Source organism: Cannabis sativa, chromosome 5 (assembly GCF_029168945.1).
Source record: "Cannabis sativa cultivar Pink pepper isolate KNU-18-1 chromosome 5, ASM2916894v1, whole genome shotgun sequence".
Lineage (NCBI taxonomy): Eukaryota > Viridiplantae > Streptophyta > Magnoliopsida > Rosales > Cannabaceae > Cannabis > Cannabis sativa.
In genome coordinates, this window is record NC_083605.1 from 4409407 (window position 1) to 4434695 (window position 25289).

Sequence of the window (25289 nt, forward strand, 5' to 3'; positions counted from 1 at the left end):
GCTCTGGGATTGTCGTTCAAGTCGCTTCCTATCAAGCTCCTTGATCAGTTCCTCCTATTTAAATCAAAATTATTAGAATATGTAATTAATATAAAATATAAATTTTAATAATAAATCATTTTAATTACTTACATAATCTTTTGCAGCTAATTCATTAACGAAAGTTCCAGACGGTTTTTTCACATGGATCTCCTTCCATGCGTCAACTACATGCTCTCCAGGAGTACCCCCCTATACAAATATAAACAATTAAATTAGTTTATTATAAGAAAAAAATATTATTAACTATTAAAGAATTTTTTTGTATGAAACATTTAACAATTAAAGAATTAATACATACCATTCCGTGGCGTATGGACGCCAACGATTTTGTGCCTTGCGTTGTTGGATATTTCATTAGTTGCCGATTCGATTTATTTTTAGTTGAACGATTCAAAAATGCCTCGCTAACGAACAATTCGCAAACCGGTTTCCAAGTCTCGTATTCAAGTAGTCGTGGGGAATTTGAGAACCGTGTCCCAATCTTACGGTTTTTGTAATGTTGTTTGAAATGCTTGTGTCTGAGCGTCTTTCGCTCACTATACCGCTCCGCCATCACCGAATATAAAGTCCCCATAAGTAGGTCTCGGTGGGGATTCCCATCGATATCAAAGTAGTACTATGTAATAAAATAATTTAAAATTATGTTAATTTGTAAATGAGGACATAAAATTATTACAACCTTTAATAATTAAAAATCACTCACTCTGATTCGATTGAGCACTTGATCCTTGTATTGTTGGGGTACATCGGAAAAATTTAGATGACCACCCGGCACAACATGCTCACTTGTTGGCCAAGAAATCGAACATAATTGCTGGCTTCAGTGCCAACTACTTTGCCGGTTTCAAGATCTACCTCCACCGGTAAGGGCTTACCAGCTTCTCTCCTTTTTTTTTCGAGATTAGCGTTTGCGGCAACCCCACGACCCTTTCTGACCGGAGGTGGAACTATATATATTCGAGGGAAAAATTATTTTATTAGTAAATCATACATTCACTATTTATATTCAGAACAATTGTAGATTTGAAAAAATATGAAAACCTGCTTCGCAAGACGACGGTACCCTAGAAGGATCAGGGGGATCCCTGCCATCACCATCCCCACCGTGGTATGTCGCTAACGTAGCTGACATTTTACTTTACTTTGAAGACGGAAAAAAACGTAAGAATTCACAAATGTGAAACACATAATTGAAATATAAGTATTTAAAATGTTAATACGAAAGAAATTAAATATTCCTTTAATTGTAAAAAATTTTAGTAACAAATGTTTACAAAATAAAAGTTACACTGAAGAATCACTATCATTTCCATCATTTACTAAGTTTACATTTTCATCCTCTACATGTTCAACTAGTAAATCATCTACTTCTTCAAAGAACATAATTCTCATCCAGCTTCATTATTCTCTATCTCGTAATCCACTAACTGATCGGACGATTCAACAATTACGGGAGGTTCATTCGATTGCATAATCAACTCTCCAAGATCCACCGTCAACACAAAATTGGCGAGTTAGAATCACTAACAACATCTACATCAGCCTCATCTTCGTTGTCGGTAATGTCCCAAATTTGTCGATGGCTAATATCTTCAACAACCTTCCAATCGCGACCTCTCGAGTGGATCTTCAAGATAGAAAACTTGCTTTGCCTCGGGTTGGCAAGGATGTACGGTTCATCTTGATACCAATGTCCACGAGTATTTATACTAGTTATATTATTTTCAGTGATTGTCTTCTTTCTTAATGGATTAGTGTTATACCATTTACATTCAAACAATGACACTGTAAATGCACCAGTATAAGATATAGTGATTACATCTTCAAGTGTGCCGTAATAATTAAACCCTTCGTTCCAAAGAAACGGTAACACCACTATTTTGTGTCTTCCGCTTTTGGTCTCGCTTTGATGCAATAAACCGAACACCATTCACTACACAACCTTCGTAAAATGTTGCTAAGTAATCGGACCCGGAAGCGAGAGCGAGTAACTCATCACCATTTTGTAAAGTTCCAAGCTTGTGCAGCTCATATATCTAAATACATAAAATGTATTAATATGAGAGGAATATAAATGATTGAATTAAAACTTAACAATTTTGTCGTTATACCTTCTTGTGAAACCACGGACGGAAAGTTTGCCTATGCAAGGCATCGTGATTACCATTAGGATTTTCATGCTTGATCTTGTCCAAATGTTCACTGTGAAGTATGATAATGTCAAGATACGATAGAAGGAGATAGAAAATAAAAACTAAAAATTTAATAAAATAATTTATAAAAATGTAACAAACTTACTCTAAGTAAGCTTGGATTTCAGAGAATTTTGAAGAATGTACCACTCAGCTTTTTCACGATCGGTATGATCAAGAGGCTTGATAAGTCCGCTAGTTAAAGGACGAGATTGAGAATTAAAACCGAGAGATAGCGACAAACGAAGGCGCATCTTCATTTCGATCAAGCCGATTAAATCTTGTTTCACACCCTTTAAAGTACATTGAACAAAAGGTTACTGCCTCATCAGCAACATAACCTTCTGCAATTGACCCTTCAGGACGTGCCTTATTTCCCACATAATTTTTCAATTTTTTCATGTACCTTTCAAAAGGATACATCCATCTCATAAAGACCGGGCCTCCCAATATCGCTTCTTCAGGCAAATGCAATACCAAGTGTATCATTATGTCAAAAAGCTGGAGGAAAAATCAATTCCATCTTGCACAATAACAGAATTAAATTATTTTGAGCATCCTCCATATCTTTTACATTTAGAGTTCTAGAGCATAACTGTCGAAAAAAATTACACAGCTGAGTAATAGTTGTTGCAGTGTCACGAGGTAGAAATTTACGGACACCAACCGCTAATACTCGCTGCATAATGACATGACAATCGTGGGATTTTAACCCAATAATGTTAGACTCATCTGGAGAAACTTTGCTCTTTAAATTTGAACAGAAGCCATCGGGAAACTTTATTCCTTTAACAAACTGACAAAAAAGTTGTCTTTTCTCACGAGTCAAAACATAAGGAGCATGCGGTTTCATTTGCCTCCCATTTACATCTTCATAAATCCACAACGATTCCCTAATACCCATCTTCTTTAAATCATGGCGCGCATTGGTTGTGTCCTTTGATTTATCATTATCCAAGATGGTTCCTAGGAGACTATCACACACATTTTTCTCAACATGCATGACATCAATGTTGTGTTTTAAAATATTCGTGCTCCAATACTCCAACTCGTAGAAAATACTTTTTTTCCTCCAATTATAATTTTCTGCAACTCTTCTACGTTTCACGCCCCCAAAATTTTCATGATGTCCGGGAATTTGGGGTTCGAGAGCATTAACTTGTGATAATATTTCTTCACAAGTAAATCGTCTTGGAGGAGGTCTTCTTTCAACTTTACCATCAAATCGAGTATCCCTTCTCATTGCATGGTTACTTGGCAAGAACCTTCGATGACCAACATATGATGTCTTCCCGATCACTCGAATGGACGTCGTGTCTTCATTACAAGTAGGGCAAGCTTTATAACCTTGACCACTCCACCCAGACAAGCTACTACGAGCGGGGAAAATCATTCACTGTCCACAAAAGCGCAGCACGCATGGTGAACATTGAGTTGGTCGAACTATCTCTCGTTGCTACCCCATTATTCCACAACTCCTTTAATTCATCCACCAAAGGTCTTAAAAATATATCCATGTCTTTACCTGGAGATTTTGCACCAGGAATTAGGGTAGATAGCAAGAAATAATTATCTTTCATACATAACCAAGGTGGTAGATTATAGTTAGCCAACACCACTGGCCACATGCTGTATGCAAGACTCATGTTGCCAAATGGATTAAATCCATCGAAATTAACCCAAGTCGAACATTTCTTGGGTCCCTTGCAAAATCGGGATGTTTTGCATCAAAGTCTTTCCAAGCTAAACCATCGACCGGGTGTCGCAACACCCCATCATCTTTTGATTTTCCAGTATGATGCCATATCATGCTTTTCGCTGTAATCCTCGAACTATATAATCTTTTAAGTCGAGGTGTCAACGGAAAGTATCGCATGACTTTGCAAGGAACTTTTTTTCCTTTCCCGTTCTCGGAAGTAACCCAACGACTAGTTCCGCAAACTGGACAAGCCTCCTTGGATGCATTCTCCTTATAAAATAAGCAACAATTATACAAACAGACATCGATATTATCATAACCCAAGCCTAATTTCTTCAATCTCTTTTTTGCCTCGTAGTAAGTTGATGGAATATTATTTTCCTTCGGAAACGCAAACTTTAAAAGCTTCAATAATTCTTCAAAGATGTTATTAGGAATTTTTCCCCTAACTTTTAAATGCAATAGCTTTGCTAAAAAGTTAAGAGATGAAATCCAATCACAACCGGGATACAATTCAGCTTCAATTTCCTCAAATAAGTCATCAAATTGTGGATTTGTGGTTGGTTGTTCATCTTCTCCTTGTGCCTCAGTTGTCGAGGGAAAGAAATCTTTCAAAATAGGAATCATTTCATCCTCTGATTCAACATCGGCAACTGCTACATCAACGACGGCATCCTCAGGCTCCCCGTGATAAATCCACTTGTCATATCCTTGCATAAAACCTCGATCAAATACGTGTGCTCTAACCCTATCTATTTTTTCAAACCTACTATTTATACATCTCACACAAGGACATCGTATTCGTCCATCACAATCCTTATGTTCTGATGCCATTGCTAAAAAGGCTTGTAGACCATTCCAAAATTCATGGCAACCACGATTTCTGATTTTGGTCCAAGACTTATCGATTGTCGCCATCTACAATTTAGACGACAAATGAAGTATTAAATATTTAAATTTTTGTAAAGTCTTATGAAATTTTATGAGTACGAATTTTATGATATATTTTTAAATATAATTATTATTGTTCTTTATTGTTAATTTTTAAATTTTTGTAAAGTTTTATGAAATTTTATAAGTACAAAAGTTATGATATATTTTTAAATATAATTATAAATATGAATTATTATTGTACTTTATTATTAATTTTTAATTTTTTGTAAAGTCTTATGAAATTTTATGAGTACAAAAGTTATGATATATATTTTTAAATATAATTATAAATATGAATTTTGTAAAGTATTATGAAATTTTATGAATATAAATTTTATGATATATTTTTAAATATAATTATAAATATGAATTATTATTGTTATTTATTATTAATTTTTAAATTTTTTTAAAGTCTTATGAAATTTTATGAGTACAAAAGTTATGATATATTTTTAATTTATTTATAAATATGAATTATTATTGTTCTTTATTATTAATTTTTAATTTTTTGTGTTATTTTTATTATTTATAAAAAAATAAATTTATTTTCAAAATTTAAATAAATATCAAATAATTAAATTTTAAATGAATTATTATTTTTTGAAACTTAAAATTAGTTATCAAAAGTTAAACTAATTATATTATAAAAAAATTCATTTTACATATTACACTATAAAAATTCATTAAATTACTAAATTTTAAATTTTTAATTTTTAAATTTTTGAATTATTTATCATTTATATAAAAAAAAATTTATTTTCTAAATTAAAATAAATATAAAATAATTAATTTTTACCACCATAAAAATACAAAAAAAATTATTTTTTAAAATTCAAATAAAAGTTAATCCATTTAATTTAAATTTTAATAAAAATTAAAAAAATAAATCAAATCTTCTAATTAATCTTTTTAACTTTTAATATTTATATTATTTATTAAGTTACTAAAAAACTAATTATTATTATTTAAAAAAATCTTTTTATGTATATATTAAGCTACAAACTAATATTTTTTTTTTCTAATTTTTTAAATTTTTTTCAATATTCTAAATTTGCTAAATTTACTTCTCAAATTTTAGCAAACTTAACAACAAATCAATTTAATATCAATAAAATCTAACATAAAATAAACAAATACAAACAAATACAAATTACTAATTACTAAAATTAATTAAAAAACCTACAAATAACAACAATACAATATACAATATTGTTACAATATATAAATTATATATACATTAACATATAATCTATATTTTCTTAAAAAAAAAAACCCAATACTATATATTTTATATACACAAATATATAAATAAAAAAAAATAATATATACAAAATATACAATACACAAATATATACACTATTATATTACAATATACAAAATATACAATATACAATAATAAAAATAATATAATAGTGTATATACACAAATATATACACTATTATATTACAAAAATAATATATACAAAATATATAATATATATATAATGTATAATTTTTATACTTTACATAATAATACAATACAATATATATACTACACTACGATATACATATATATATAAACTGTTATATACAAATATATATATAATATACCCAGATTATATATATAATATACTTTACAAAATATATAATATATATACTACACTACAATATATTACAGTTTTTATAAAGTATAATACATAAAAAAAATCAAAACTTATATATATACCCAATTATATATACACAAACACAGATAAACATATATTTATATGTAAATATAACTAATTTTATATACAAAAATATATATATACACAAATTTTTCTATATAAAAACCTACATTTATAAAAACCTACACAGATTATAAAAACCTACATTTTTCTATATACACAGATTTTTCTATATAAAAACCTACACAGATTATAAAAACCTACATTTTTCTATATACACAGATTTTTCTATACATTATATAAACTAATCTAAAACCTAAAACTATATAATAACAAATCTAAAATAATAAAAAAAAAATACAATACTTACCTAAAATAGTGCGTCGGGGTGGTGGTACGTCGGGGTGGTGGTGCGTCGGGGTGGTGGTGCGTCGGAGATGGAGGCGGTGGAAATTTCAGAAATGGAGAAGGGGAAAGGAGGAGGCGGTTTGGGAATTTTTTGAGAGAAAATGCAAAAATGGGGATGAGGGGTCTGATGGGGTATATATAGTGTTATTAGCGGCGGGGCAATAGCGGCGGACCCCGCCGCTAATAACATTTAATTACTTTTTTTATTTTTTTTTTTAAAAATAAAATACTATTAGCGGCGGGGTCCGCCGCTAATACCCCGCCGCTAATAGTTTGAATCAATATGGGCGGGAAAAATTTTTCCCGCCCACCTATTAGCGGCGGGGTATTAGCGGCGGACCCCGCCGCTAATAGTAATAGCGGCGGGCATTAGCGGCGGACAGCCCGCCGCTATTAATATTTTTAAAAAAAAATAAACTCAGCCCACCAATAGCGGCGGGGGAGGGCCTCCGCCGCTAATACCCCCATTATTAGCGGCGGAGGTGCTCCGCCGCTAATACCCCCGCCGCTAATGATGGGATTTCTTGTAGTGATAGGTGCACACCTTTATTGACACGTGTGCACCTATACCGTCGGTTATTTCCTAATAACTGATGCCATAGGATATATAAATATAACCCTCAGACTTCATCTTCTTCACTACGTCTTCTTTCTTAGCACGATAACTAGCCACCCCTCATAGCAAAACCAAAAAACTCACGAAACCCTTGCCAACTACCACTAAAAAACCTTATATTTTCTTCATTTCTACACCATTTTACCTCATTTTCCTTTTAAAATTTTCTGTTTTCAATACCTAAATCTATACACTAAAAAAATTTAGTTTTTTTCCCTCTATCTGTAACCGAACCCATTAAAAAAAGTGGTGGTATAACTCCGGCCACCGATTTTAGTGGAGAAAACATTGAATTTCAACGTCCATTAAAGTATAAATATGATTTTTATTCATTTTATTAATGTACATGGCTTTATTTTCGTTTTTGTAAATTTTTTTGGGATTTTTTTATTTTATTAACATTATGTTGTTGTGTGTGCATGGTAGCTGAATTTTTGTCGCAATTGGTCGCCGGATTACACTTATAAAATAAATATTTATTAACTTAATATGTATATATATTTCATTGCGCACATGGAAGAGCTCCAATCATTTTCTTTATCGCACACGAGATCTCCGATCATCTTTGTATTTTGTCAATGTATTTATAATGTACATATTTGTGTATTTATAAAGAATATATATATTTACTATATTGAACCAAAATGTAGTGAGATAATTTAGTTCTCAGAGTTAATTTCCACACGAAGAAAGCAATGAAGATTGATTATTATTGTTGTTGTTGTTTTAAACTGTTGGGATTTTTTTTTTGCCAATATTTTTCAACCCTCACCTATTTTACTTAATATTCGCGACACTAAAATAAGCGACGATTTTAAAGATCGACGGAAATACATTTTTTGACAGTTGAAAATTCTACTTAATTTAATTCATAAATTGAGCGGAATAATTTTTGGTGTGTTATTTTTATTTTTTCATAATTATATTTTATATAAAAAAATCTACATGTGATTTTACAAATTTTATATTTTAAGCTATCTACTATTCTTTTAATAAGTAATCTACTAAACTATTTAATAATTTATATTATACATTATAAATTTATTTGTTTCCTTACATCACAAGTAAATACTTGAACGTGCAAGTTTTCTCGTGTGATCTTAAAAAAAATAGCATCAACAATAAAAATAATATTATCATATGGTGAAAAATAATATTATGAAAAATAATTTATTAATTATTAAAATTAAAAAAGACATAAGACATAAATGAGAACAAAATAACATTAAATTTTCAAATGAAATATTTTCCACTACTAAATATATTTAATTGGGATAGTAAACTCCCATATTCATACAATTCTGTCCATATCCATATGGATATAGAGTTGGAATCATATGATTATAATAAGGCATCCAATAATTGGGATGAGGTTGGAATGGATAGGGATTGGGGTAATAAATTTGGGAACCCAAAGGAGGCTGAGATTGGTTCGAGTTGTTTGTTGCGGTAGGAATTTGGTTCCTTCTATTTATCTTTTCTTTAGCCATCTTTACCTCTATTTGTTTTTCTTTAAGACTATAAAAATTATTTTCCAATACTTTTTCTACAGCTTCTTCAGAATCAAAAGTCACAAACCCGAAGCCCCTACCTTTGTTAGTTATCTTTTCACGAAGAATTTCTGTAGCTACTACAGTTCCGAAATCACTAAAATATGTCTTCAATTCAGCTTCTTCAATTTGATGAGGGAGACCTCCAATAAAAATCTTTTTCTTGTTGAAATGTGTAGATTCCATGATGAGATGAAATAGTTAGAAGCTTTAATTTAATACTTACTAACACACAAAGAACAATCTTAATGTTTGAAAGGTTGAAACTAAGATGAATATTGAATGTAGTTTGTTTTTCATAATTTTATGAGATAGACGTGTGTGTTTATATAGAGGAGTATTTAACTCCTATGTAGAATAGGATTATACAAAATAATAATAATTATAAAAAAAGATGTAAATATATTTATATTTGAATTAGTACACTTCAGGTTCAAATTCGAATTAAGAGTACAAAATTGTATTGCTGTACAGTTGAAAGATATTTTATAGTATTGACTTTCATTTTTATATTTATTTTTTTGTAAAAAGGTTTTATCTTTTATTTCAAATAAAACATTTAATTAGTATTAAAAAAAAGTAAGAAAAATTAATTGACTCCTAAATCCTATCCTATCTCTCTGTAATATTAATTGGATTAATTATACAAAAATTAATATTTATATTTTAATTAGTACTTGAGGTTCAAATTAAGATATTTTATTGTATTGATTTTTTATTTTATATTTACTTTTCGTAAAAATATTTATCTTTTAATTTCATTTATATTTTTCAAATAATAAAACATTTAATTATTATTTAAAAAAAGAGAGAAAAATTAGACGTAGAAAATGCATGATGATTATTATTTTTGTTGGGATCCAAATCAGAAACCAACGAATCATATTGGGACACGTACGTGAGAGTCATACGTACGTAGAGAGTGAAGACGAGTTTAATTAGTTGTTTCACATTCTCAAATTCATATGTTAATTTGTTTAAATGTTTCTTCTGACATTAATTAATTAATTAATTAGAAGATGATCAAATATTCAATATTTGATTGTTCTTGTAATCGTTGCAGCTTACTTCTTTCTGGTTGGCTTTGTTGATTGAGACTATATATGATCATTTGATAATAAGAATATATATACATATATGCATGAATCATGATCATGTGTTGTGTTGTTCAAAAAACAAAAAATAAATGAAATTTGCCTCTTGTGGAGATGGGTGACATTGATTTGATTTGATTGATTTTGTGAGTTTTTTTATTTTTGAAACAACTGATTTGTAACATTAGAATAAACCAGAAAGTTCAGTTACAAACTCAGAAGATATACAAATTGGATTCATTACAATTCCAAACCCAATCTCTAAAAGTTCCTAAAGCCTTCTTAGCAAGAAGATGTGCCATTACATTGCTTTCTCTTAAAATGTGATAAACCTTGGCACTAGAAAAAAGGATAGAGATACCATCACTCTAAACACTACCACAAAAACTCTCTTTTACGTCCATTAAAGTTCGACTAGAAAAGTATTTCTAGTCTACTTTTATGTTGGACATAATATCAAGGGACAAAAAAATAGTATTTTTCTATTCTACCATTAATGGACGTGAAAGCAGGATTTTGAATTTTTCAAAATAAAAAAAATATTTAATAATTTATAAATAAACTATTTTTAAAATTATTAATTATCCACTAATACTATTACTAGTAGATCACACGGTAATTATTAAAAATATATATAACTATAAAAAAATCAGATTTACAAAAAAAATAGAAAAAAAAAAGTAATTTTTCGTAAGAATTAATAGTGTCTATACAATTTTGGACAAAAAATTACAAATTGATCACTAAAATTTACAAATCAATCTCATAGTATGGGCTAAATACAAACCGCAAAACTAAATCAAAAAAAAAAAAATACAAATACCAAAATCAATTTCTATCACACAAATAAAATTTGAAACCAATTATACACAAAATCAAACAGCCATGAACATGAAGTCGCAAGCTCCGTCGACACAGAACCCCTGAATACGAAGCTCCGTTGAATGCCATCCACCTGCACATAAAAGAGGGAGAGAGAGAGAGGTGACAGTAGTTCAAATCTTGACCATGGGACTTCGAATGGGAATCTCAAATCTGCATCGCATGAGTAGACAAGTCAAAGAGACACCGAAACAGAGAGAAATTGAGTTGCGCACAAAGTAACCTTTGGGATCTCTGTCATTGGTCTACACCTTGACAGACACGTCAAAGCTCACCATACGTCGCTGGTTTGGCTGGACTTGATGAAGAGAGAACGGAAGAAAGAGAGAGGAAGAAAGACGATGAGAGAAAGAGCTCAAGGGTGGGGATGGAGGTTCTGTTGGTATTATATTTATCCAGGATCTTAGATCTATTGCAAGTATGTTGATTTAACAACCTAATATTGAACTTCTAAAACGATGAATTAAACACATAAAAGTTAAGAATAACTTACAGTGATTGCAGCGGAATTTATGTCTCCTTCCACTCAGATCTCTAACCCTTGATTCCTGTCTGTAGCAGAGTATAATCAAGATCTGAGCCCGAAAGTTCTTCAGTTGGATGTGATCCTTCACAGTCTTCCAAACTATGATGAGATACTGAATGATGTGAGTGGGCACTTCTCTCTCACTAGGGAATTTCGAAATCTCTCTTTATTTTTCTCTCTTATTTTCGTGTGATACACTTTGCAGAGCAAAGTTTCTCAAGCAACACATATGCATGCAAAGAGAAGAGAGGGGCTGCTATATATAGGAAAAGAGAAGACCACAACTTTCCAAATAAACAGTTTCTTTTACTGTGTAATAGAATAACTGCTTTATTTAGTGTGATTCACCACTTTCCTATTTAGGCTAGGCTTTGATTAGCAATTAAATGACAAATTAAATTGAAAAATAATAATTGGGAAAAGGTAATCATGTGGCCGGCCATGGTGTGAAGAGGGCCTCACATTGATTTTGCAGTTTCCTCAATTTTATTTCTATTTCTCCAAAAATGCCATTTTTCCAATTCTAATCATTTAAATGCCAAAACCAATTATTTAATAACTAAAATAGATTATTAAATAATATTGCCATTTAAAATTAATTATTAATTCAAACATGCAAAGTCTCATAATTAATAATTAAACCTAGAAACCCTCTTATTTACGATTTCATCCCTAAACTGTGAGAATTCACAAATTAGACATAGTCTAACTTTTAGAATTATAATTGATTAATCATAAATCAATTATAGAGTCCTACAAACAGTATAGTCTCAACTAGAATGGGGACCATGGATCTATATTCTGAGCTTCCAATAAGTTGAACCGATTTACCAAGTAAATCCCTAACTTATTAATTCCTCGTTGAATCCACTCTTAGAACTTGGAATTGCACTCTCAGACTTATATAGAGCATATCATATGTTTCACGATATCAATATGCTATCTCATTTAACCATTCTTATAATCTTAATGTGATTTAGAGATCCTCTATATAGATGATTTACATCGAGACGGGACTAATTTACCGTTTACACCCATCAATGTATTTTGCCCATTTGAACACTTAGTTACCTGTAAATGATGTTTTAGTGATCTAATAAATAGTCACTGAAACAAGAGCTCATCCATTTACTTCTATTCAACTAAGCTCAAAAGGAATCATCACTTTACTTCTATACACCAGTAGAAGCTATAGATTTCCATATTTATGTTTAGCACTCCCTATTCAGTTATGCTATCATGTTCCCAAAATATATGTATTATCCTGACTCAAAACAGGCTTTAACTAATAAATCAAAGAACAAGAATAGCACTCCTGAAATTGAGCCTAAGCATATCAGGATTTAGATTCTCTTAATCTAAGATCAACTTCTGACATTGACTTGGAAAGATACAACGGTAAGTTTACAATATCTTTAACCAAGTTCAATATCGGTCCAGTCCAATGCATACTCCATGCATTCGAAACCAGTATACTTTACCAATGTTCTGGAAAGAACATAACACTTACTCCAAGTGTAAGTATACTTCATCGCTGATTATCACATCAGTGTAAATCCAAAACACTGATGAACAGGGACCAAATCTTTTGAATCATATAATCACAATCACATTCCACTGTATTGACGATACTGTAATTGTGAATAACTATATGTTCTGGATTTAACTGATTTTGTGCATATATCAAATATATGTATTAAACCATAAACATGTAACATACATGTAAACATGCTTCACTTCTAAATTGATAACTAATCAGATTGTAATGAGTTTTATTTAGGGCATAAAACCCAACAAACTCCCACTTGCACTAACATAAAACAAGTTGTGCATTACAATCAATCTTTTGTCTTGATCCTCTGATCAAGTGTAGTATCTTTGAATCCACCCATATATCTGGAATCAGGTTCATGAGATACATGAAACCTTCCCTAACTTATACTTTACTCGTCAAGGGATACTGAAATCCTTACTGCCCATTAAGTACATCTGAATAACCAGAAGACATATCTCTCAAATTTTAAAATTTGGAATTGAGATAAAGCAGTGTAGAATTTTCTTCAGTAGAATAACTTTCTGGTAATTTTGAATTTACAAAGTTATATCTTTTCTGATGAAGCTTGAATTATTATAGATGGGTTTTAACACTCTTCTATAATGATTCCTCCACCCCCAGAGTAACCACCATCTCACAATGAGTCGGTGTGCATATCAGGACCACTAATGAATAGTTCCTTAATAACATATACGTCACTTTTGTAAATCTTTCTTGATTGTCTCCTAATGTTCCCCATTTGATTACATCTCAGATGACTCCCACTCAATAGCAGATGTCTGGTTAGAAACTTTTAACCTTTTACTATTGTTTCTGGGAACATCTCGTTGTGACTTATTATCTTAAGCCGAAACCGTAAGTTTCTTTAAGATTAGTTCAACAACATAGCAGTCTAGTATTTGAAGTGAAAAAATAATTTGCTAGAGATTTAAGCAATCAAATCAAGATACCACAAAATGTTATGAGAAATAGACATCTTGAATCAGTCTTTCGAATAGACTATGCAAGAATTCTTCTATCTTACTCTCATAATTCTGATAAGTTATTTCTATCCATGTGAATGGTTAGACTTGTTTTTATTAGCGGTGTTCTTAAGTTTCTATCACAATTATCAACCAAACGAAGATGGGTAAAGAATTTTAATATTCTCCCACTCAACCAAGGTAATGTGAAACATTATCAAAGAACTTTAATGGTATCAATAACTATTACAACAGTGAATCTAAACTGGAACATATAATCAAGATCAAGGATTTATTCTGATAATAGCTAATTTATTATATTATTTCCATGTTTAAAATTATGTGTCACAAAGGGTACTGTAGAATAAAGTCCACCCCTAAGTTTATAGAGATTATGGTCCACCCCTAAAGGTTGTAAATCTCTAAGCGTGATAGAGAGTCTGTGGAGTTGAATATAATCCAGAGTTCATTAGATATAAAAAATCGTTTGAACTGTATATTATTCTTAACTTTTCTCCACCCCTATCAGATCAAAAGATCTTTTTATTAAACAAATTCTCAAATAATTGTTTTTGAAACCAACAATTATTCATAAACATAGAAAAAACTTCTAGTGTTTATGTAGTAATAACTCTGTAAAGAGTTTAAATACTTTTGAATTTGCATCAATAATAAAAACACATACACATTCAAACATAATAAATATAATAATTGGTAATAGATAAAATAAAGAACTGAAGCTCAACTCATAAATTGCAATATAATTGAAAAAGATATTTTATTATAAACCAAAAATTGTTTGCAATATTTATGAGAACCAAACAGGGAGATAAGATCCCAAAACTTTGAAATCCAAATTGTTTGATAAACTAAACAATTAATTCAAATGAAAGAGCTTCTTCTTTATTATAGACAATCTCCATCCACCATCCAGCTTTCTAATCCAACTCGTTAAAACAGCACCCGAGTTTAAGAAGCTTTAGCTATAAGAAGAATAATAAACAAGGTTAGTAGTCCAGAATTATTAATCCAAAAGGATAATAATTCACTAAAAACACATCAGTTTATAAAGAAAATACCTTGTTTCTTTGCAAGATACTTAGGACATTGGGATTTCCAATGGCCTTTCTCATTGCAGTAGAAACATTTTCCTTTTTGTGTATTGCCAGAAGCTCCAGCATTTTTGTTTCTAGCTGCATTCGCAGCTTGAGCTCGCTTCTTGGCATTTTTCCACTTCTTCTTATGATGGGATTTGGAAGTAGAAGCAACAAGTGCCTCATGATTACTTGTCTTACTACCATTTCCAGAATTTTGAGGTTTATTCCCTCTTTTCTTGGGACCTCCAATCAAATTTTCATATGTCTGAAGGTCATTGACTAAAGTATGAAAGTCTTGTTCCTTCTTATTCATGACATAATTTGATGTGTAGGGCAGAAAATCTGGAGTCAGGCTATTCAAGATGAGACTCACTTGAGTAGTCTGATCCATTTCAGCACCATGATTCTGGGCTTCCTAGAAATAACTAGCCATCTGGAGAAGGTGATCACGCACATGATGGGGTTCCATCCGTGCATTGATAAATTTCTTAGTCGCGTCGAAACGAGACTGAATAGATGCCATACCGAATAGCTCAGTTAACTGCGTCATGATTTCTGCAGCCGTGACAGTGTTTGCAAACCTTGTTTTCAAGGTGTCAACCATGCTGGAAAGCATGAAGTAACGAGCTTTATTGTTAGCATTATGCCAACGCTCAAACTTCTCTTTTACAGCTTTGGTTGCATTGTCACTTGGCTGCTCAGGGGACGGCTCAGTCAACACAAACGAGGCACTTTCACCTATGAGAGCAATATGAATGTTCTCTCTCCACTTTGGGAAGTTAGACCCATTTAGCTTATTTTCAGTTAAGAGTGACAACATGGGATTTGACATTTCAATTCACGATACTACAAGATAATACATAGATATCAGTTATGGTTTATCACAAAATCTCATTCAGAAATTATCAGCATACAGCAAGTAGGAATGATTAGAGAAAATACAAAAAAAAAAATTCAATCCTAAACAATTTCCAAGGTTTTCAACAAACTGACATCAGTGTCCCGTTTAGGCGAGAGTCAAAGCTATCATTCATTGAATAGAGTTGTCAGCTCATCTAGAATAGCAAACCTTCTAGCAACCTTTTATTCGATCGAAAAGAGAATCCGACGTTGTCCCGTTTAGGCGAGAGTCAAGGTCATTCTTATTTCATGAGCTTCTACCATTGTTTCATATGTTTGTAAGTCTTATACAGTACCCACCATTAGGGTGGTTAATACTAATATAAAACACTTACAAACATACTTATCTTTCGAGATTAAACGGCGCTAACTTGCTAATGAACGTTCCTCCATTAGGGAGGATTACTCACTAAAACAATAGCTATGTAAAACCAACAATGGAGATCGAATATCTCAAAATAATAAAGCTCATTGTTTAAATTGTATTTTCTTCTATTATTTATTTATTTTAAATCTATATATATTTATTAAATTTTAAATTTAGAATAGAATCTAAATAAAATTTAATTCAATATTTGTAAAATTAAACTTAGATGGTTAAGAAAATAAAATGAATTATTTCCATCTTAGTGTTAATTTTCCAACAAATATTAAGAAAATTACTTAATTTAAGTTGTATTAATTTAAATTAATTTGCAACTTAAATTAAAATTTTCTACAAATATATATATTGTATTTCCAAAAATACACAATTTTTGAAATACATTTAAAATAAATCAAACTTTAAAAAAAATACCTCAAGCAAAAATATTATCTATCTAGATTTTCTTGACTAATTAATCCAATTTCTAATAATATATTTCGGTTCCTTTATTAATCATTAAATGAAAAAATCATTGATTTAAGTTGATTCAAAATTAATTAAAATAATTAATTTACAACTTCAATCTATCTTTCAAGACAAATTCAAAATCACCTTGCATAATTAAATGCTATTTTGAAAAATGATTAATAAAATAAATAAAATATATTATGAAAATTATTCAAATTTAAGCTGTTATGGAAATACCCAACTTAAAATAATTTTCTTATTTAATTAAATATCATGAAAATATCAATATCCAAGTATCATTATGAAAATCAGCTTGGACATTTAATTTTCAATTTAATTAAATGTACTAAATTCAGGAAATAAATAATTAAGTATAGAGAAGACTTAATCATTAATTTCCAATTTAATACAAGGAAAAATATCCTTAATTGAATTGTACCAAAATTAATTATTAACCAATTAATTTCACAATCAATGATATTTTCCTAGATTAGAAATAATAATTAGTATGGAAATAACTATCTAGAAAATATCTCAATTCTTACTAAGTATCTTTTCAAGATCTGGAAAATATCTGATTTAAGTTATTATAGAAAGAATCTATAATTTACTAACTTAAAATTTTCCAAATATCATTTAATTAAATATCAAAATTAGGTGGTGACTACCTAATTTAAAGATATTCCCCTTTTAAGTTTAAAACCAACTTAAAATAATATCTTCTAAGAATCTTCAATAACTAATTCCTAGAATTCCTCAGCTTAACATTATTATCACAATATATTCAAATTTAGGTTATTATTAGTAATTACTAATTCATAACTTAAATAAGAATATTCAATGAAATAATAAAAATAAGTTTCAGAAAGAATTTAGTTAGTTAAAATTCTTTATTTAATTAAATACAAGAAAAATACAAATAGTTTATCCAGAAATCAAATTCATTAAACTATGTTTTTCTTAAATTAATTTCGAAGAAATTAATTATGTTGCTATTCAATTTTTTTATTAGGTCAAACTAATATAATTAACCTAGCACAGTTATCCAAATTAGGCAAATGGACCTTCACAATTGGGGTTGTTCATGTGAGGGGGAGCTGGGTCCAGTATGTCGCACCCACTTCTAAGGCTCCCAACTCTCACACAAGGCCCAAAAGAGAGGAATTTAACCTTAAAATGAACAACTGTTATTAATTGAATAGGCCCATTAACTAAATAAGCCTAAATAAAATCTATCAGGTTATGACATTTTATTTAGCAACAACAACCTATATGTATCTATAATAGAAATTAAACATATAGGCTCACACAGGCACACAGATTTGGATGGATCCTATCATGTTTCTAGGTCATACACAGATGAAAGAAGTTTGTAAAAAATTACCTGTTACAAATTATCAACTTGATCTATCATCAATTGAACCATGGGTTAAAATCAGATCAGTTGATCTGTCAACAAGTTAACCCTGGCAATTTAGATCAAGTAATAATAGGTTTTAGAAAAACTTACAAACAATCTAAAACACATACTCCTGCAACAAGGTTAGATCTGGATAGTTGGATGTAGGATTTATTTAATTTTAAATCTATATTTCGAAAAATAATATTAAAATTAAACCTACCATTTTGAAAATTTAGGTTTTGGGTAACCTAAATGCATTTCAAAATTAAACTGTCAACTTTCCTTTTAAATTTCATGTTATTTAATAAATTAAATAATAAAATAGAAAATGGTAAATACATACCCTTTTCATATTTTACAACTTAATTTAATTAAAAAATAACAAAATTTAAAAGTTAACAAAAATACCTTATTTCCTCTTTTAAAATTATCATGATTATTTGGATCTTATTTTAATTAAGGTCAAGTTACCAAAAAAAATTAATATCTGACCTTAAAAAAAATAAAATAATCAAATTTTAAAGGAAATAAGAAAAAGGTAAGCAAAACTTGATTTTTCCCATTTTCAAAATCAAATTGCACTAATATCTAAAATTAATTTTAAAAAAATTAAAATTAATTTATTTCTGATAATTAGATTTGAAATTTGAAAAACAAAAATCAACATACAAAACTATACAAAAAATCGAAATTTAATTCCATGAAATAGCATGAAAAATCGAAGAAAACGAAGAAAATAGCAGGTGGTACGGACAGCATGCAAAGCATGCTGTCCGCGCGCGTAGGAGAGGAGCCACAGCCCAGAAAACTGGGCGCAAGCACCCCTGCGCATGATTTCCGCGCGCGTAGGGGAGGTGCTCACCACCTAGGTTTTTCCCGATTTTCAAAAATTCATAACTAATTCAAATTAAATCGAAATCGAGTTCTGTAAAAAAGTAAATTGCTTAGAATTTTCCAAACTATCCAATAAAAATAATTCCAGATACAGACAACCAATTATTTTTTCCAGAATTCACAAACATCAATCAAACATCAATATGACACAACATGAAACCATCCAAATCACAAGCAAATCGTTTTAAGTCCAAATTTCTTGCAAGTAAATCAATTACCATGGCTCTGATACCAGTTGTTGGTATTATATTTATCCAGGATCTTAGATCTATTGCAAGTATGTTGATTTAACAACCTAATATTGAACTTCTAAAACGATGAATTAAACATATAAAAGTTCAGAATAACTTACAGTGATTGCAGCGGAATTTATGTCTCCTTCCACTCAGATCTCTAACCCTTGATTCCTGTCTGTAGCAGAGTATAATCAAGATCTGAGCCCGAAAGTTCTTCAGTTGGATGTGATCCTTCACAGTCTTCCAAACTATGATGAGATACTGAATGATGTGAGTGGGCACTTCTCTCTCACTAGGGAATTTCGAAATCTCTCTTTATTTTTCTCTCTTATTTTCGTGTGATACACTTTGCAGAGCAAAGTTTCTCAAGCAACACATATGCATGCAAAGAGAAGAAAGGGGCTGCTATATATAGGAAAAGAGAAGACCACAACTTTCCAAATAAACAGTTTCCTCTTTTACTGTGTAATAGAATAACTGCTTTATTTAGTGTGATTCACCACTTTCCTATTTAGGCTAGGCTTTGATTAGCAATTAAATGACAAATTAAATTGAAAAATAATAATTGGGAAAAGTTAATCATGTGGCCGGCCATGGTGTGAAAAGGGCCTCACATTGATTTTGCAGTTTCCTCAATTTTATTTCTATTTCTCCAAAAATGCCATTTTTCCAATTCTAATCATTTAAATGCCAAAACCAATTATTTAATAACTAAAATAGATTATTAAATAATATTGCCATTTAAAATTAATTATTAATTCAGACATGCAAAGTCTCATAATTAATAATTAAACCTAGAAACCCTCTTATTTACGATTTCATCCCTAAACTGTGAGAATTCACAAATTAGACATAGTCTAACTTTTAGAATTATAATTGATTAATCATAAATCAATTATAGAGTCCTACAAACAGTATAGTCTCAACTAGAATGGGGACCATGGATCTATATTCTGAGCTTCCAATAAGTTGAACCGATTTACCAAGTAAATCCCTAACTTATTAATTCCTCGTTGAATCCACTCTTAGAACTTGGAATTGCACTCTCAGACTTATATAGAGCATATCATATGTTTCACGATATCAATATGCTATCTCATTTAACCATTCTTATAATCTTAATGTGATTTAGAGATCCTCTATATAGATGATTTACATCGAGACGGGACTAATTTACCGTTTACACCCATCAATGTATTTTGCCCATTTGAACACTTAGTTACCTGTAAATGATGTTTTAGTGATCTAATAAATAGTCACTGAAACAAGAGCTCATCCATTTACTTCTATTCAACTAAGCTCAAAAGGAATCATCACTTTACTTCTATACACCAGTAGAAGCTATAGATTTCCATATTTATGTTTAGCACTCCCTATTCAGTTATGCTATCATGTTCCCAAAATATATGTATTATCCTGACTCAAAACAGGCTTTAACTAATAAATCAAAGAACAAGAATAGCACTCCTGAAATTGAGCCTAAGCATATCAGGATTTAGATTCTCTTAATCTAAGATCAACTTCTGACATTGACTTGGAAAGATACAACAGTAAGTTTACAATATATTTAACCAAGTTCAATATCGGTCCAGTCCAATGCATACTCCATGCATTCGAAACCAGTATACTTTACCAAAGTTCTGGAAAGAACATAACACTTACTCCAAGTGTAAGTATACTTCATCGTTGATTATCACATCAGTGTAAATCCAAAACACTGATGAACAGGGACCAAATCTTTTGAATCATATAATCACAATCACATTCCACTGTATTGACGATACTGTAATTGTGAATAACTATATGTTCTGGATTTAACTGATTTTGTGCATATATCAAATATATGTATTAAACCATAAACATGTAACATACATGTAAACATGCTTCACTTCTAAATTGATAACTAATCAGATTGTAATGAGTTTTATTTAGGGCATAAAACCCAACAGGTTCGGGGTTACTGAGGCCGAGAAATCTTGTTTATTAGTCCGTTTGGACCACTGATGACTGAAGATGGTCGTTCCCCACCTGGGTTGGCACCGCACAAGAGAAACGAAGAGAGAAGGCAGATGTATGTGTTTTAGGTTTACAGTTTTTTTCTTTTGGTTTGTATGAGAGAGATAATTTTAAAATAAATAAATGAGAGAGAAATAATAAATGGCTGATTGATTTCAGCTTTTTTTCCCTAAATAAAATGCATATAAAGTTTGATTGTACCCAAAAAAATTTATTTTTTTGTCTGAGTGAAAGTAATTTTTCATTTTTTTAAAAGAAAAACAAAATACGTCCATCATAGCTGGACGCTGGATGTGGTCCACCAAAAATAATAATTTAATTATATTTTTAACATGTAACACTCTTTTTCTAGTCCAACATTAATGGACATGATACATATTTTTTTGTAGTGCATCATTGTTGGACTTGAAATCTCTTCAAAAGATTTTCGTGTCTAACACTAATTTTGTTGGACTAGAAAAAGAGACATAGAAAGGGTAATTTGTAGTAGTGAAAACAAAACAAATAACCAACTGTATCAACACAAAACAAAACAATAAAAATAGTCTTGCATGAACAAATAACCAAATTGAAACAAAAATAAGAAAAAACTGAACCTTATTATATCTTGCATGAACCGAGAAATTGGCTCAATTGAGTTTGTGTCCTTTGGGTAATTTTTCTAAGGGTTTTGCTATATATAGACCATGCTTTCACTTTACTGTCCATACAATTATAACTACACCCCAAAATTACATATTTAACCTTTAGTTAAATGACCAAAATAAGTATTTTTAAAAGTTTTTATATGTTATGAAATAATATAAAATAATATAAAGTAGATGAGAAGAAAGAAGAAGAAGATGAAGAGAGAAAGAGAAAGTGAATGAGAATTTCTGAGTTCTTTATTCCAATGGGGTGAACCCCTATTTATACAAATACAAGAGTGAGATATTAAGAAACTAAGAAAAAGGGAAACTAAGAAAAGATTAATGTTAATTACAATTAATGGTAATAAATAAAAGATTTGGACATCCACATAATTAATAATATTTATAACACTCCCCCTTGGATGTCCATAATAACTGCCTTATTAAAAATCTTGCTGAAAACTTGATCAAAGTAAAAAGAGTATAGTGTAAACTAACTCCCCCTCATTTAGGCATTTGTGGAGATCTTCTAATCGACGAATTTCGATCTTGTCTGCCGTCTTCTCAAATGTTGATGTTGGTAATAACTTTGTGAATAAGTTTGTAAGATTGACACTTGATTGAATATGTTGAACACCAATATGCATTTTCTTGAAGCGTATAAAGAAGAATTTGGTGAAATGTGTTCTAACTCTATCTCCTTCAATGTACCCTCCTTTTAGTTGAGCGATGCAAGCAGTATTATCTTCATAGAGAACTGTTTGGGTTGATACTTCTTTATTGAGTGCAATCCATATGTTTCCCAAATATGCTATGTCAATGTTCTCACTCACACACATTCTCTACTTGCTTCATAAAATGCAAGTATGTTAACATGATTTATAGTTGCCTCGTTAAAAACCTTGCCAGAAAAACCCAGTGGGACAAAATCTGAGCTAAGGGAAAAAAGAGTACAATATATATTTCATATTCATAACTATTTGTAAGTTGCCTCGTTAAAAACCTTGCCAGGAAAACCCAGTGGGACAAAACCCGAGCTAAGGGAAAAAGAGTGCAACATGAATATGTCTCCCCCTCATGCACATATGATCCATAATTCTTTTGGTAATAATATATCTCATAAGATTATTGTTATCACTTTTAAAATATCACCATATATAATCTTTGATCATATATTTTCTATAACTCTTCCAAAGTATGCATGGACTTCTAAATTATAGATGAGGGGTTCGTGGAACATTAGTCTTTATCCAACTAATTGTATCATTCATGTGTGTACACAACTTTGTTCATACGAAAATTTAAAATTTCAAGTAGATATGAACATAACACATTAATGGTACTACAAATTTTCATTTGTGACAATGATGGTACTCCAAGACCATATATTTATTCCATCTTGTTTTATGATCTTAATTTCCATATCAAATGATCATATATCTATAATTCTTGATACATATGAAGTACTTCAGGACTTCAATACTAATGATCAAACTTTATACATTAATATTTCTCGAAATACAAAAGAAATAAAAGTTTGTTCTTCAATTAATCAAAAACTCTTAAAGAGTCTATCACAACGTATAATTTACGTATTTATATTGCATAGACAACCATATGTATTTTTCAAATAATAATTTACTTACACGTCTTTATTTCATACAAAGATCTTTGTCATATAGTGCGCGCGACTTTGAATTTATATCACTTAAGACATGTATTAAATTCTTCTAGAATTTTTAGATAAGGCTTATTTCAAATTCTCACTATATTAGGAGCTCCAAATAAATAACCTTTTGTTGCAACATTTATGTGACGCTTATAAATCCTCATAAAATATATTCCAGGCTATAATCAAATCATGATTATATTTTCTCAATATTTAAGCCTTACTTCAATCAATCTCATGTCTATGCAAACTTTGTACAACAATTCATTAAGTACAAATACATATATGCAAATTTCTCATTAGAAATATTTATTTGCATACCCTACAGGTCTTACTTCACTTTATGTGAGTAAATTTGCCTGGATTGCGTCATAATATTTTGGCCAAAAATCAAAATGTATGTCGATAATTCTCGACAAATCTAATACAATGATCCTTGCTATCTCATGTTAGTTTATTGCATATGCACACATTCAATATTTATTGTCGACAAAAATTTCAATAAATGATAATTTCCTCCCATATTGACATAACTTATAGAGATCTCTTTAAATTACATATTTTCAAATATGTTTATCATTTATAGGTACCTATAACGAATCACTTTAGGGATTCAATTATGATTAAATGTGTTATGTCTAACTTCTCTTGGGAGTCTCTTCGAGTACCGTTTTCATCACGGTTGTCATTTTAATACTTTATAACATTAAGGTATCTCCATGAGTACCTCTAGATTTAACAACTTCAGGGCAAATCAAATGAACATTTACTAATAATTTCTATATTGTTCATTTACGCTTCAGGCGTTTTCAACTCATTCTATCTCAACTTTGAGTAATATTGATTTGCAGTTGGTATATATCATTTTGAACTATATCGTTCTTATAACTTTGTGCAAGGATCATTTTTCAAAAATTATCATCGATCCCAACTGCTTCTCTCCCCCTGATCGAGAGAATTTTAAGAAATTGTGATATCTAATAATATTAATACACCTGTAGGGATTTCAATCTATCACAATGAATCAATATCTATTTAAACTCATATATATTATATGACATTGAACTTCAGGTTCAATAACTTCAGTTTCAAGTTCAATACTTATGAACTTAATTCATTTCTAAGAATGAGTCATACGTGTATAATTAGAAATACATAAATTTACACATTTTGTAAATGCATGATCATATAATCTTATCACATCGATAAGAAACTATGCAATAAAAATCTAATAATGGCTCAAGACTGTTAAAGAAATATAATTTAAATATTTTCTATGTGCAAATATATGCACATTCTTCTTTTGAGCCTTATAAATTAACAATGAGAAAGAATCTTCTGGTTCTTCAACAAAATTTAGTCAAATTCTTTGACAATTTATTGCATATGATTGATCATGTCAAAAAATTCAATTCATGAACTTCAGGTTCACTATAATTTGTATTTCAATGAAACTTTCAAAAGGTAATGTAAATTCATTACAACATAATCATTACAAGTTTCATTTTATATA

At 30.2% G+C, this 25289-nt stretch overlaps 2 protein-coding genes and 3 long non-coding RNA genes across 5 annotated transcripts; 1 reads left to right on the forward strand and 4 right to left on the reverse strand.

The window, feature by feature from the left end:
* On the reverse strand, nucleotides 1-476 carry LOC133037778 (uncharacterized). The gene is made up of 3 exons (XR_009687777.1): nucleotides 341-476; nucleotides 133-231; nucleotides 1-54 (listed from the first exon to the last, which is right to left on the reverse strand). It is a non-coding gene; the product is annotated as an uncharacterized LOC133037778 (long non-coding RNA).
* Nucleotides 477-546: 70 nt separating this feature from the next.
* LOC115715602 (uncharacterized) lies at nucleotides 547-1350 on the reverse strand. Its single transcript, XR_009687778.1, has 3 exons — nucleotides 1084-1350; nucleotides 746-989; nucleotides 547-658 (listed from the first exon to the last, which is right to left on the reverse strand). It is a non-coding gene; the product is annotated as an uncharacterized LOC115715602 (long non-coding RNA).
* A 2526-nt stretch (nucleotides 1351-3876) lies between these two features.
* LOC133038099 (uncharacterized) lies at nucleotides 3877-4851 on the reverse strand. Its single transcript, XM_061116149.1, has one exon. It carries the CDS (start codon nucleotides 4849-4851, stop codon nucleotides 3877-3879), a length of 975 nt encoding a protein of 324 aa, XP_060972132.1.
* A 3946-nt stretch (nucleotides 4852-8797) lies between these two features.
* Nucleotides 8798-9268, reverse strand: LOC115717475 (RNA-binding protein 1-like). Its single transcript, XM_030646460.2, has one exon. It carries the CDS (start codon nucleotides 9266-9268, stop codon nucleotides 8798-8800), a length of 471 nt encoding a protein of 156 aa, XP_030502320.2.
* A 1567-nt stretch (nucleotides 9269-10835) lies between these two features.
* On the forward strand, nucleotides 10836-21571 carry LOC133037776 (uncharacterized). The gene is made up of 2 exons (XR_009687775.1): nucleotides 10836-11431; nucleotides 21412-21571. It is a non-coding gene; the product is annotated as an uncharacterized LOC133037776 (long non-coding RNA).
* The last annotated feature ends 3718 nt before the right edge of the window (nucleotides 21572-25289 follow it).

Coding starts and splice junctions, on each gene's coding strand:
- LOC115717475 (XM_030646460.2), bottom strand. CDS start 9,268: ATGGAATCTACACATTTCAACAAGAAAAAGATTTTTATTGGAGGTCTC.
- LOC133038099 (XM_061116149.1), bottom strand. CDS start 4,851: ATGGCGACAATCGATAAGTCTTGGACCAAAATCAGAAATCGTGGTTGC.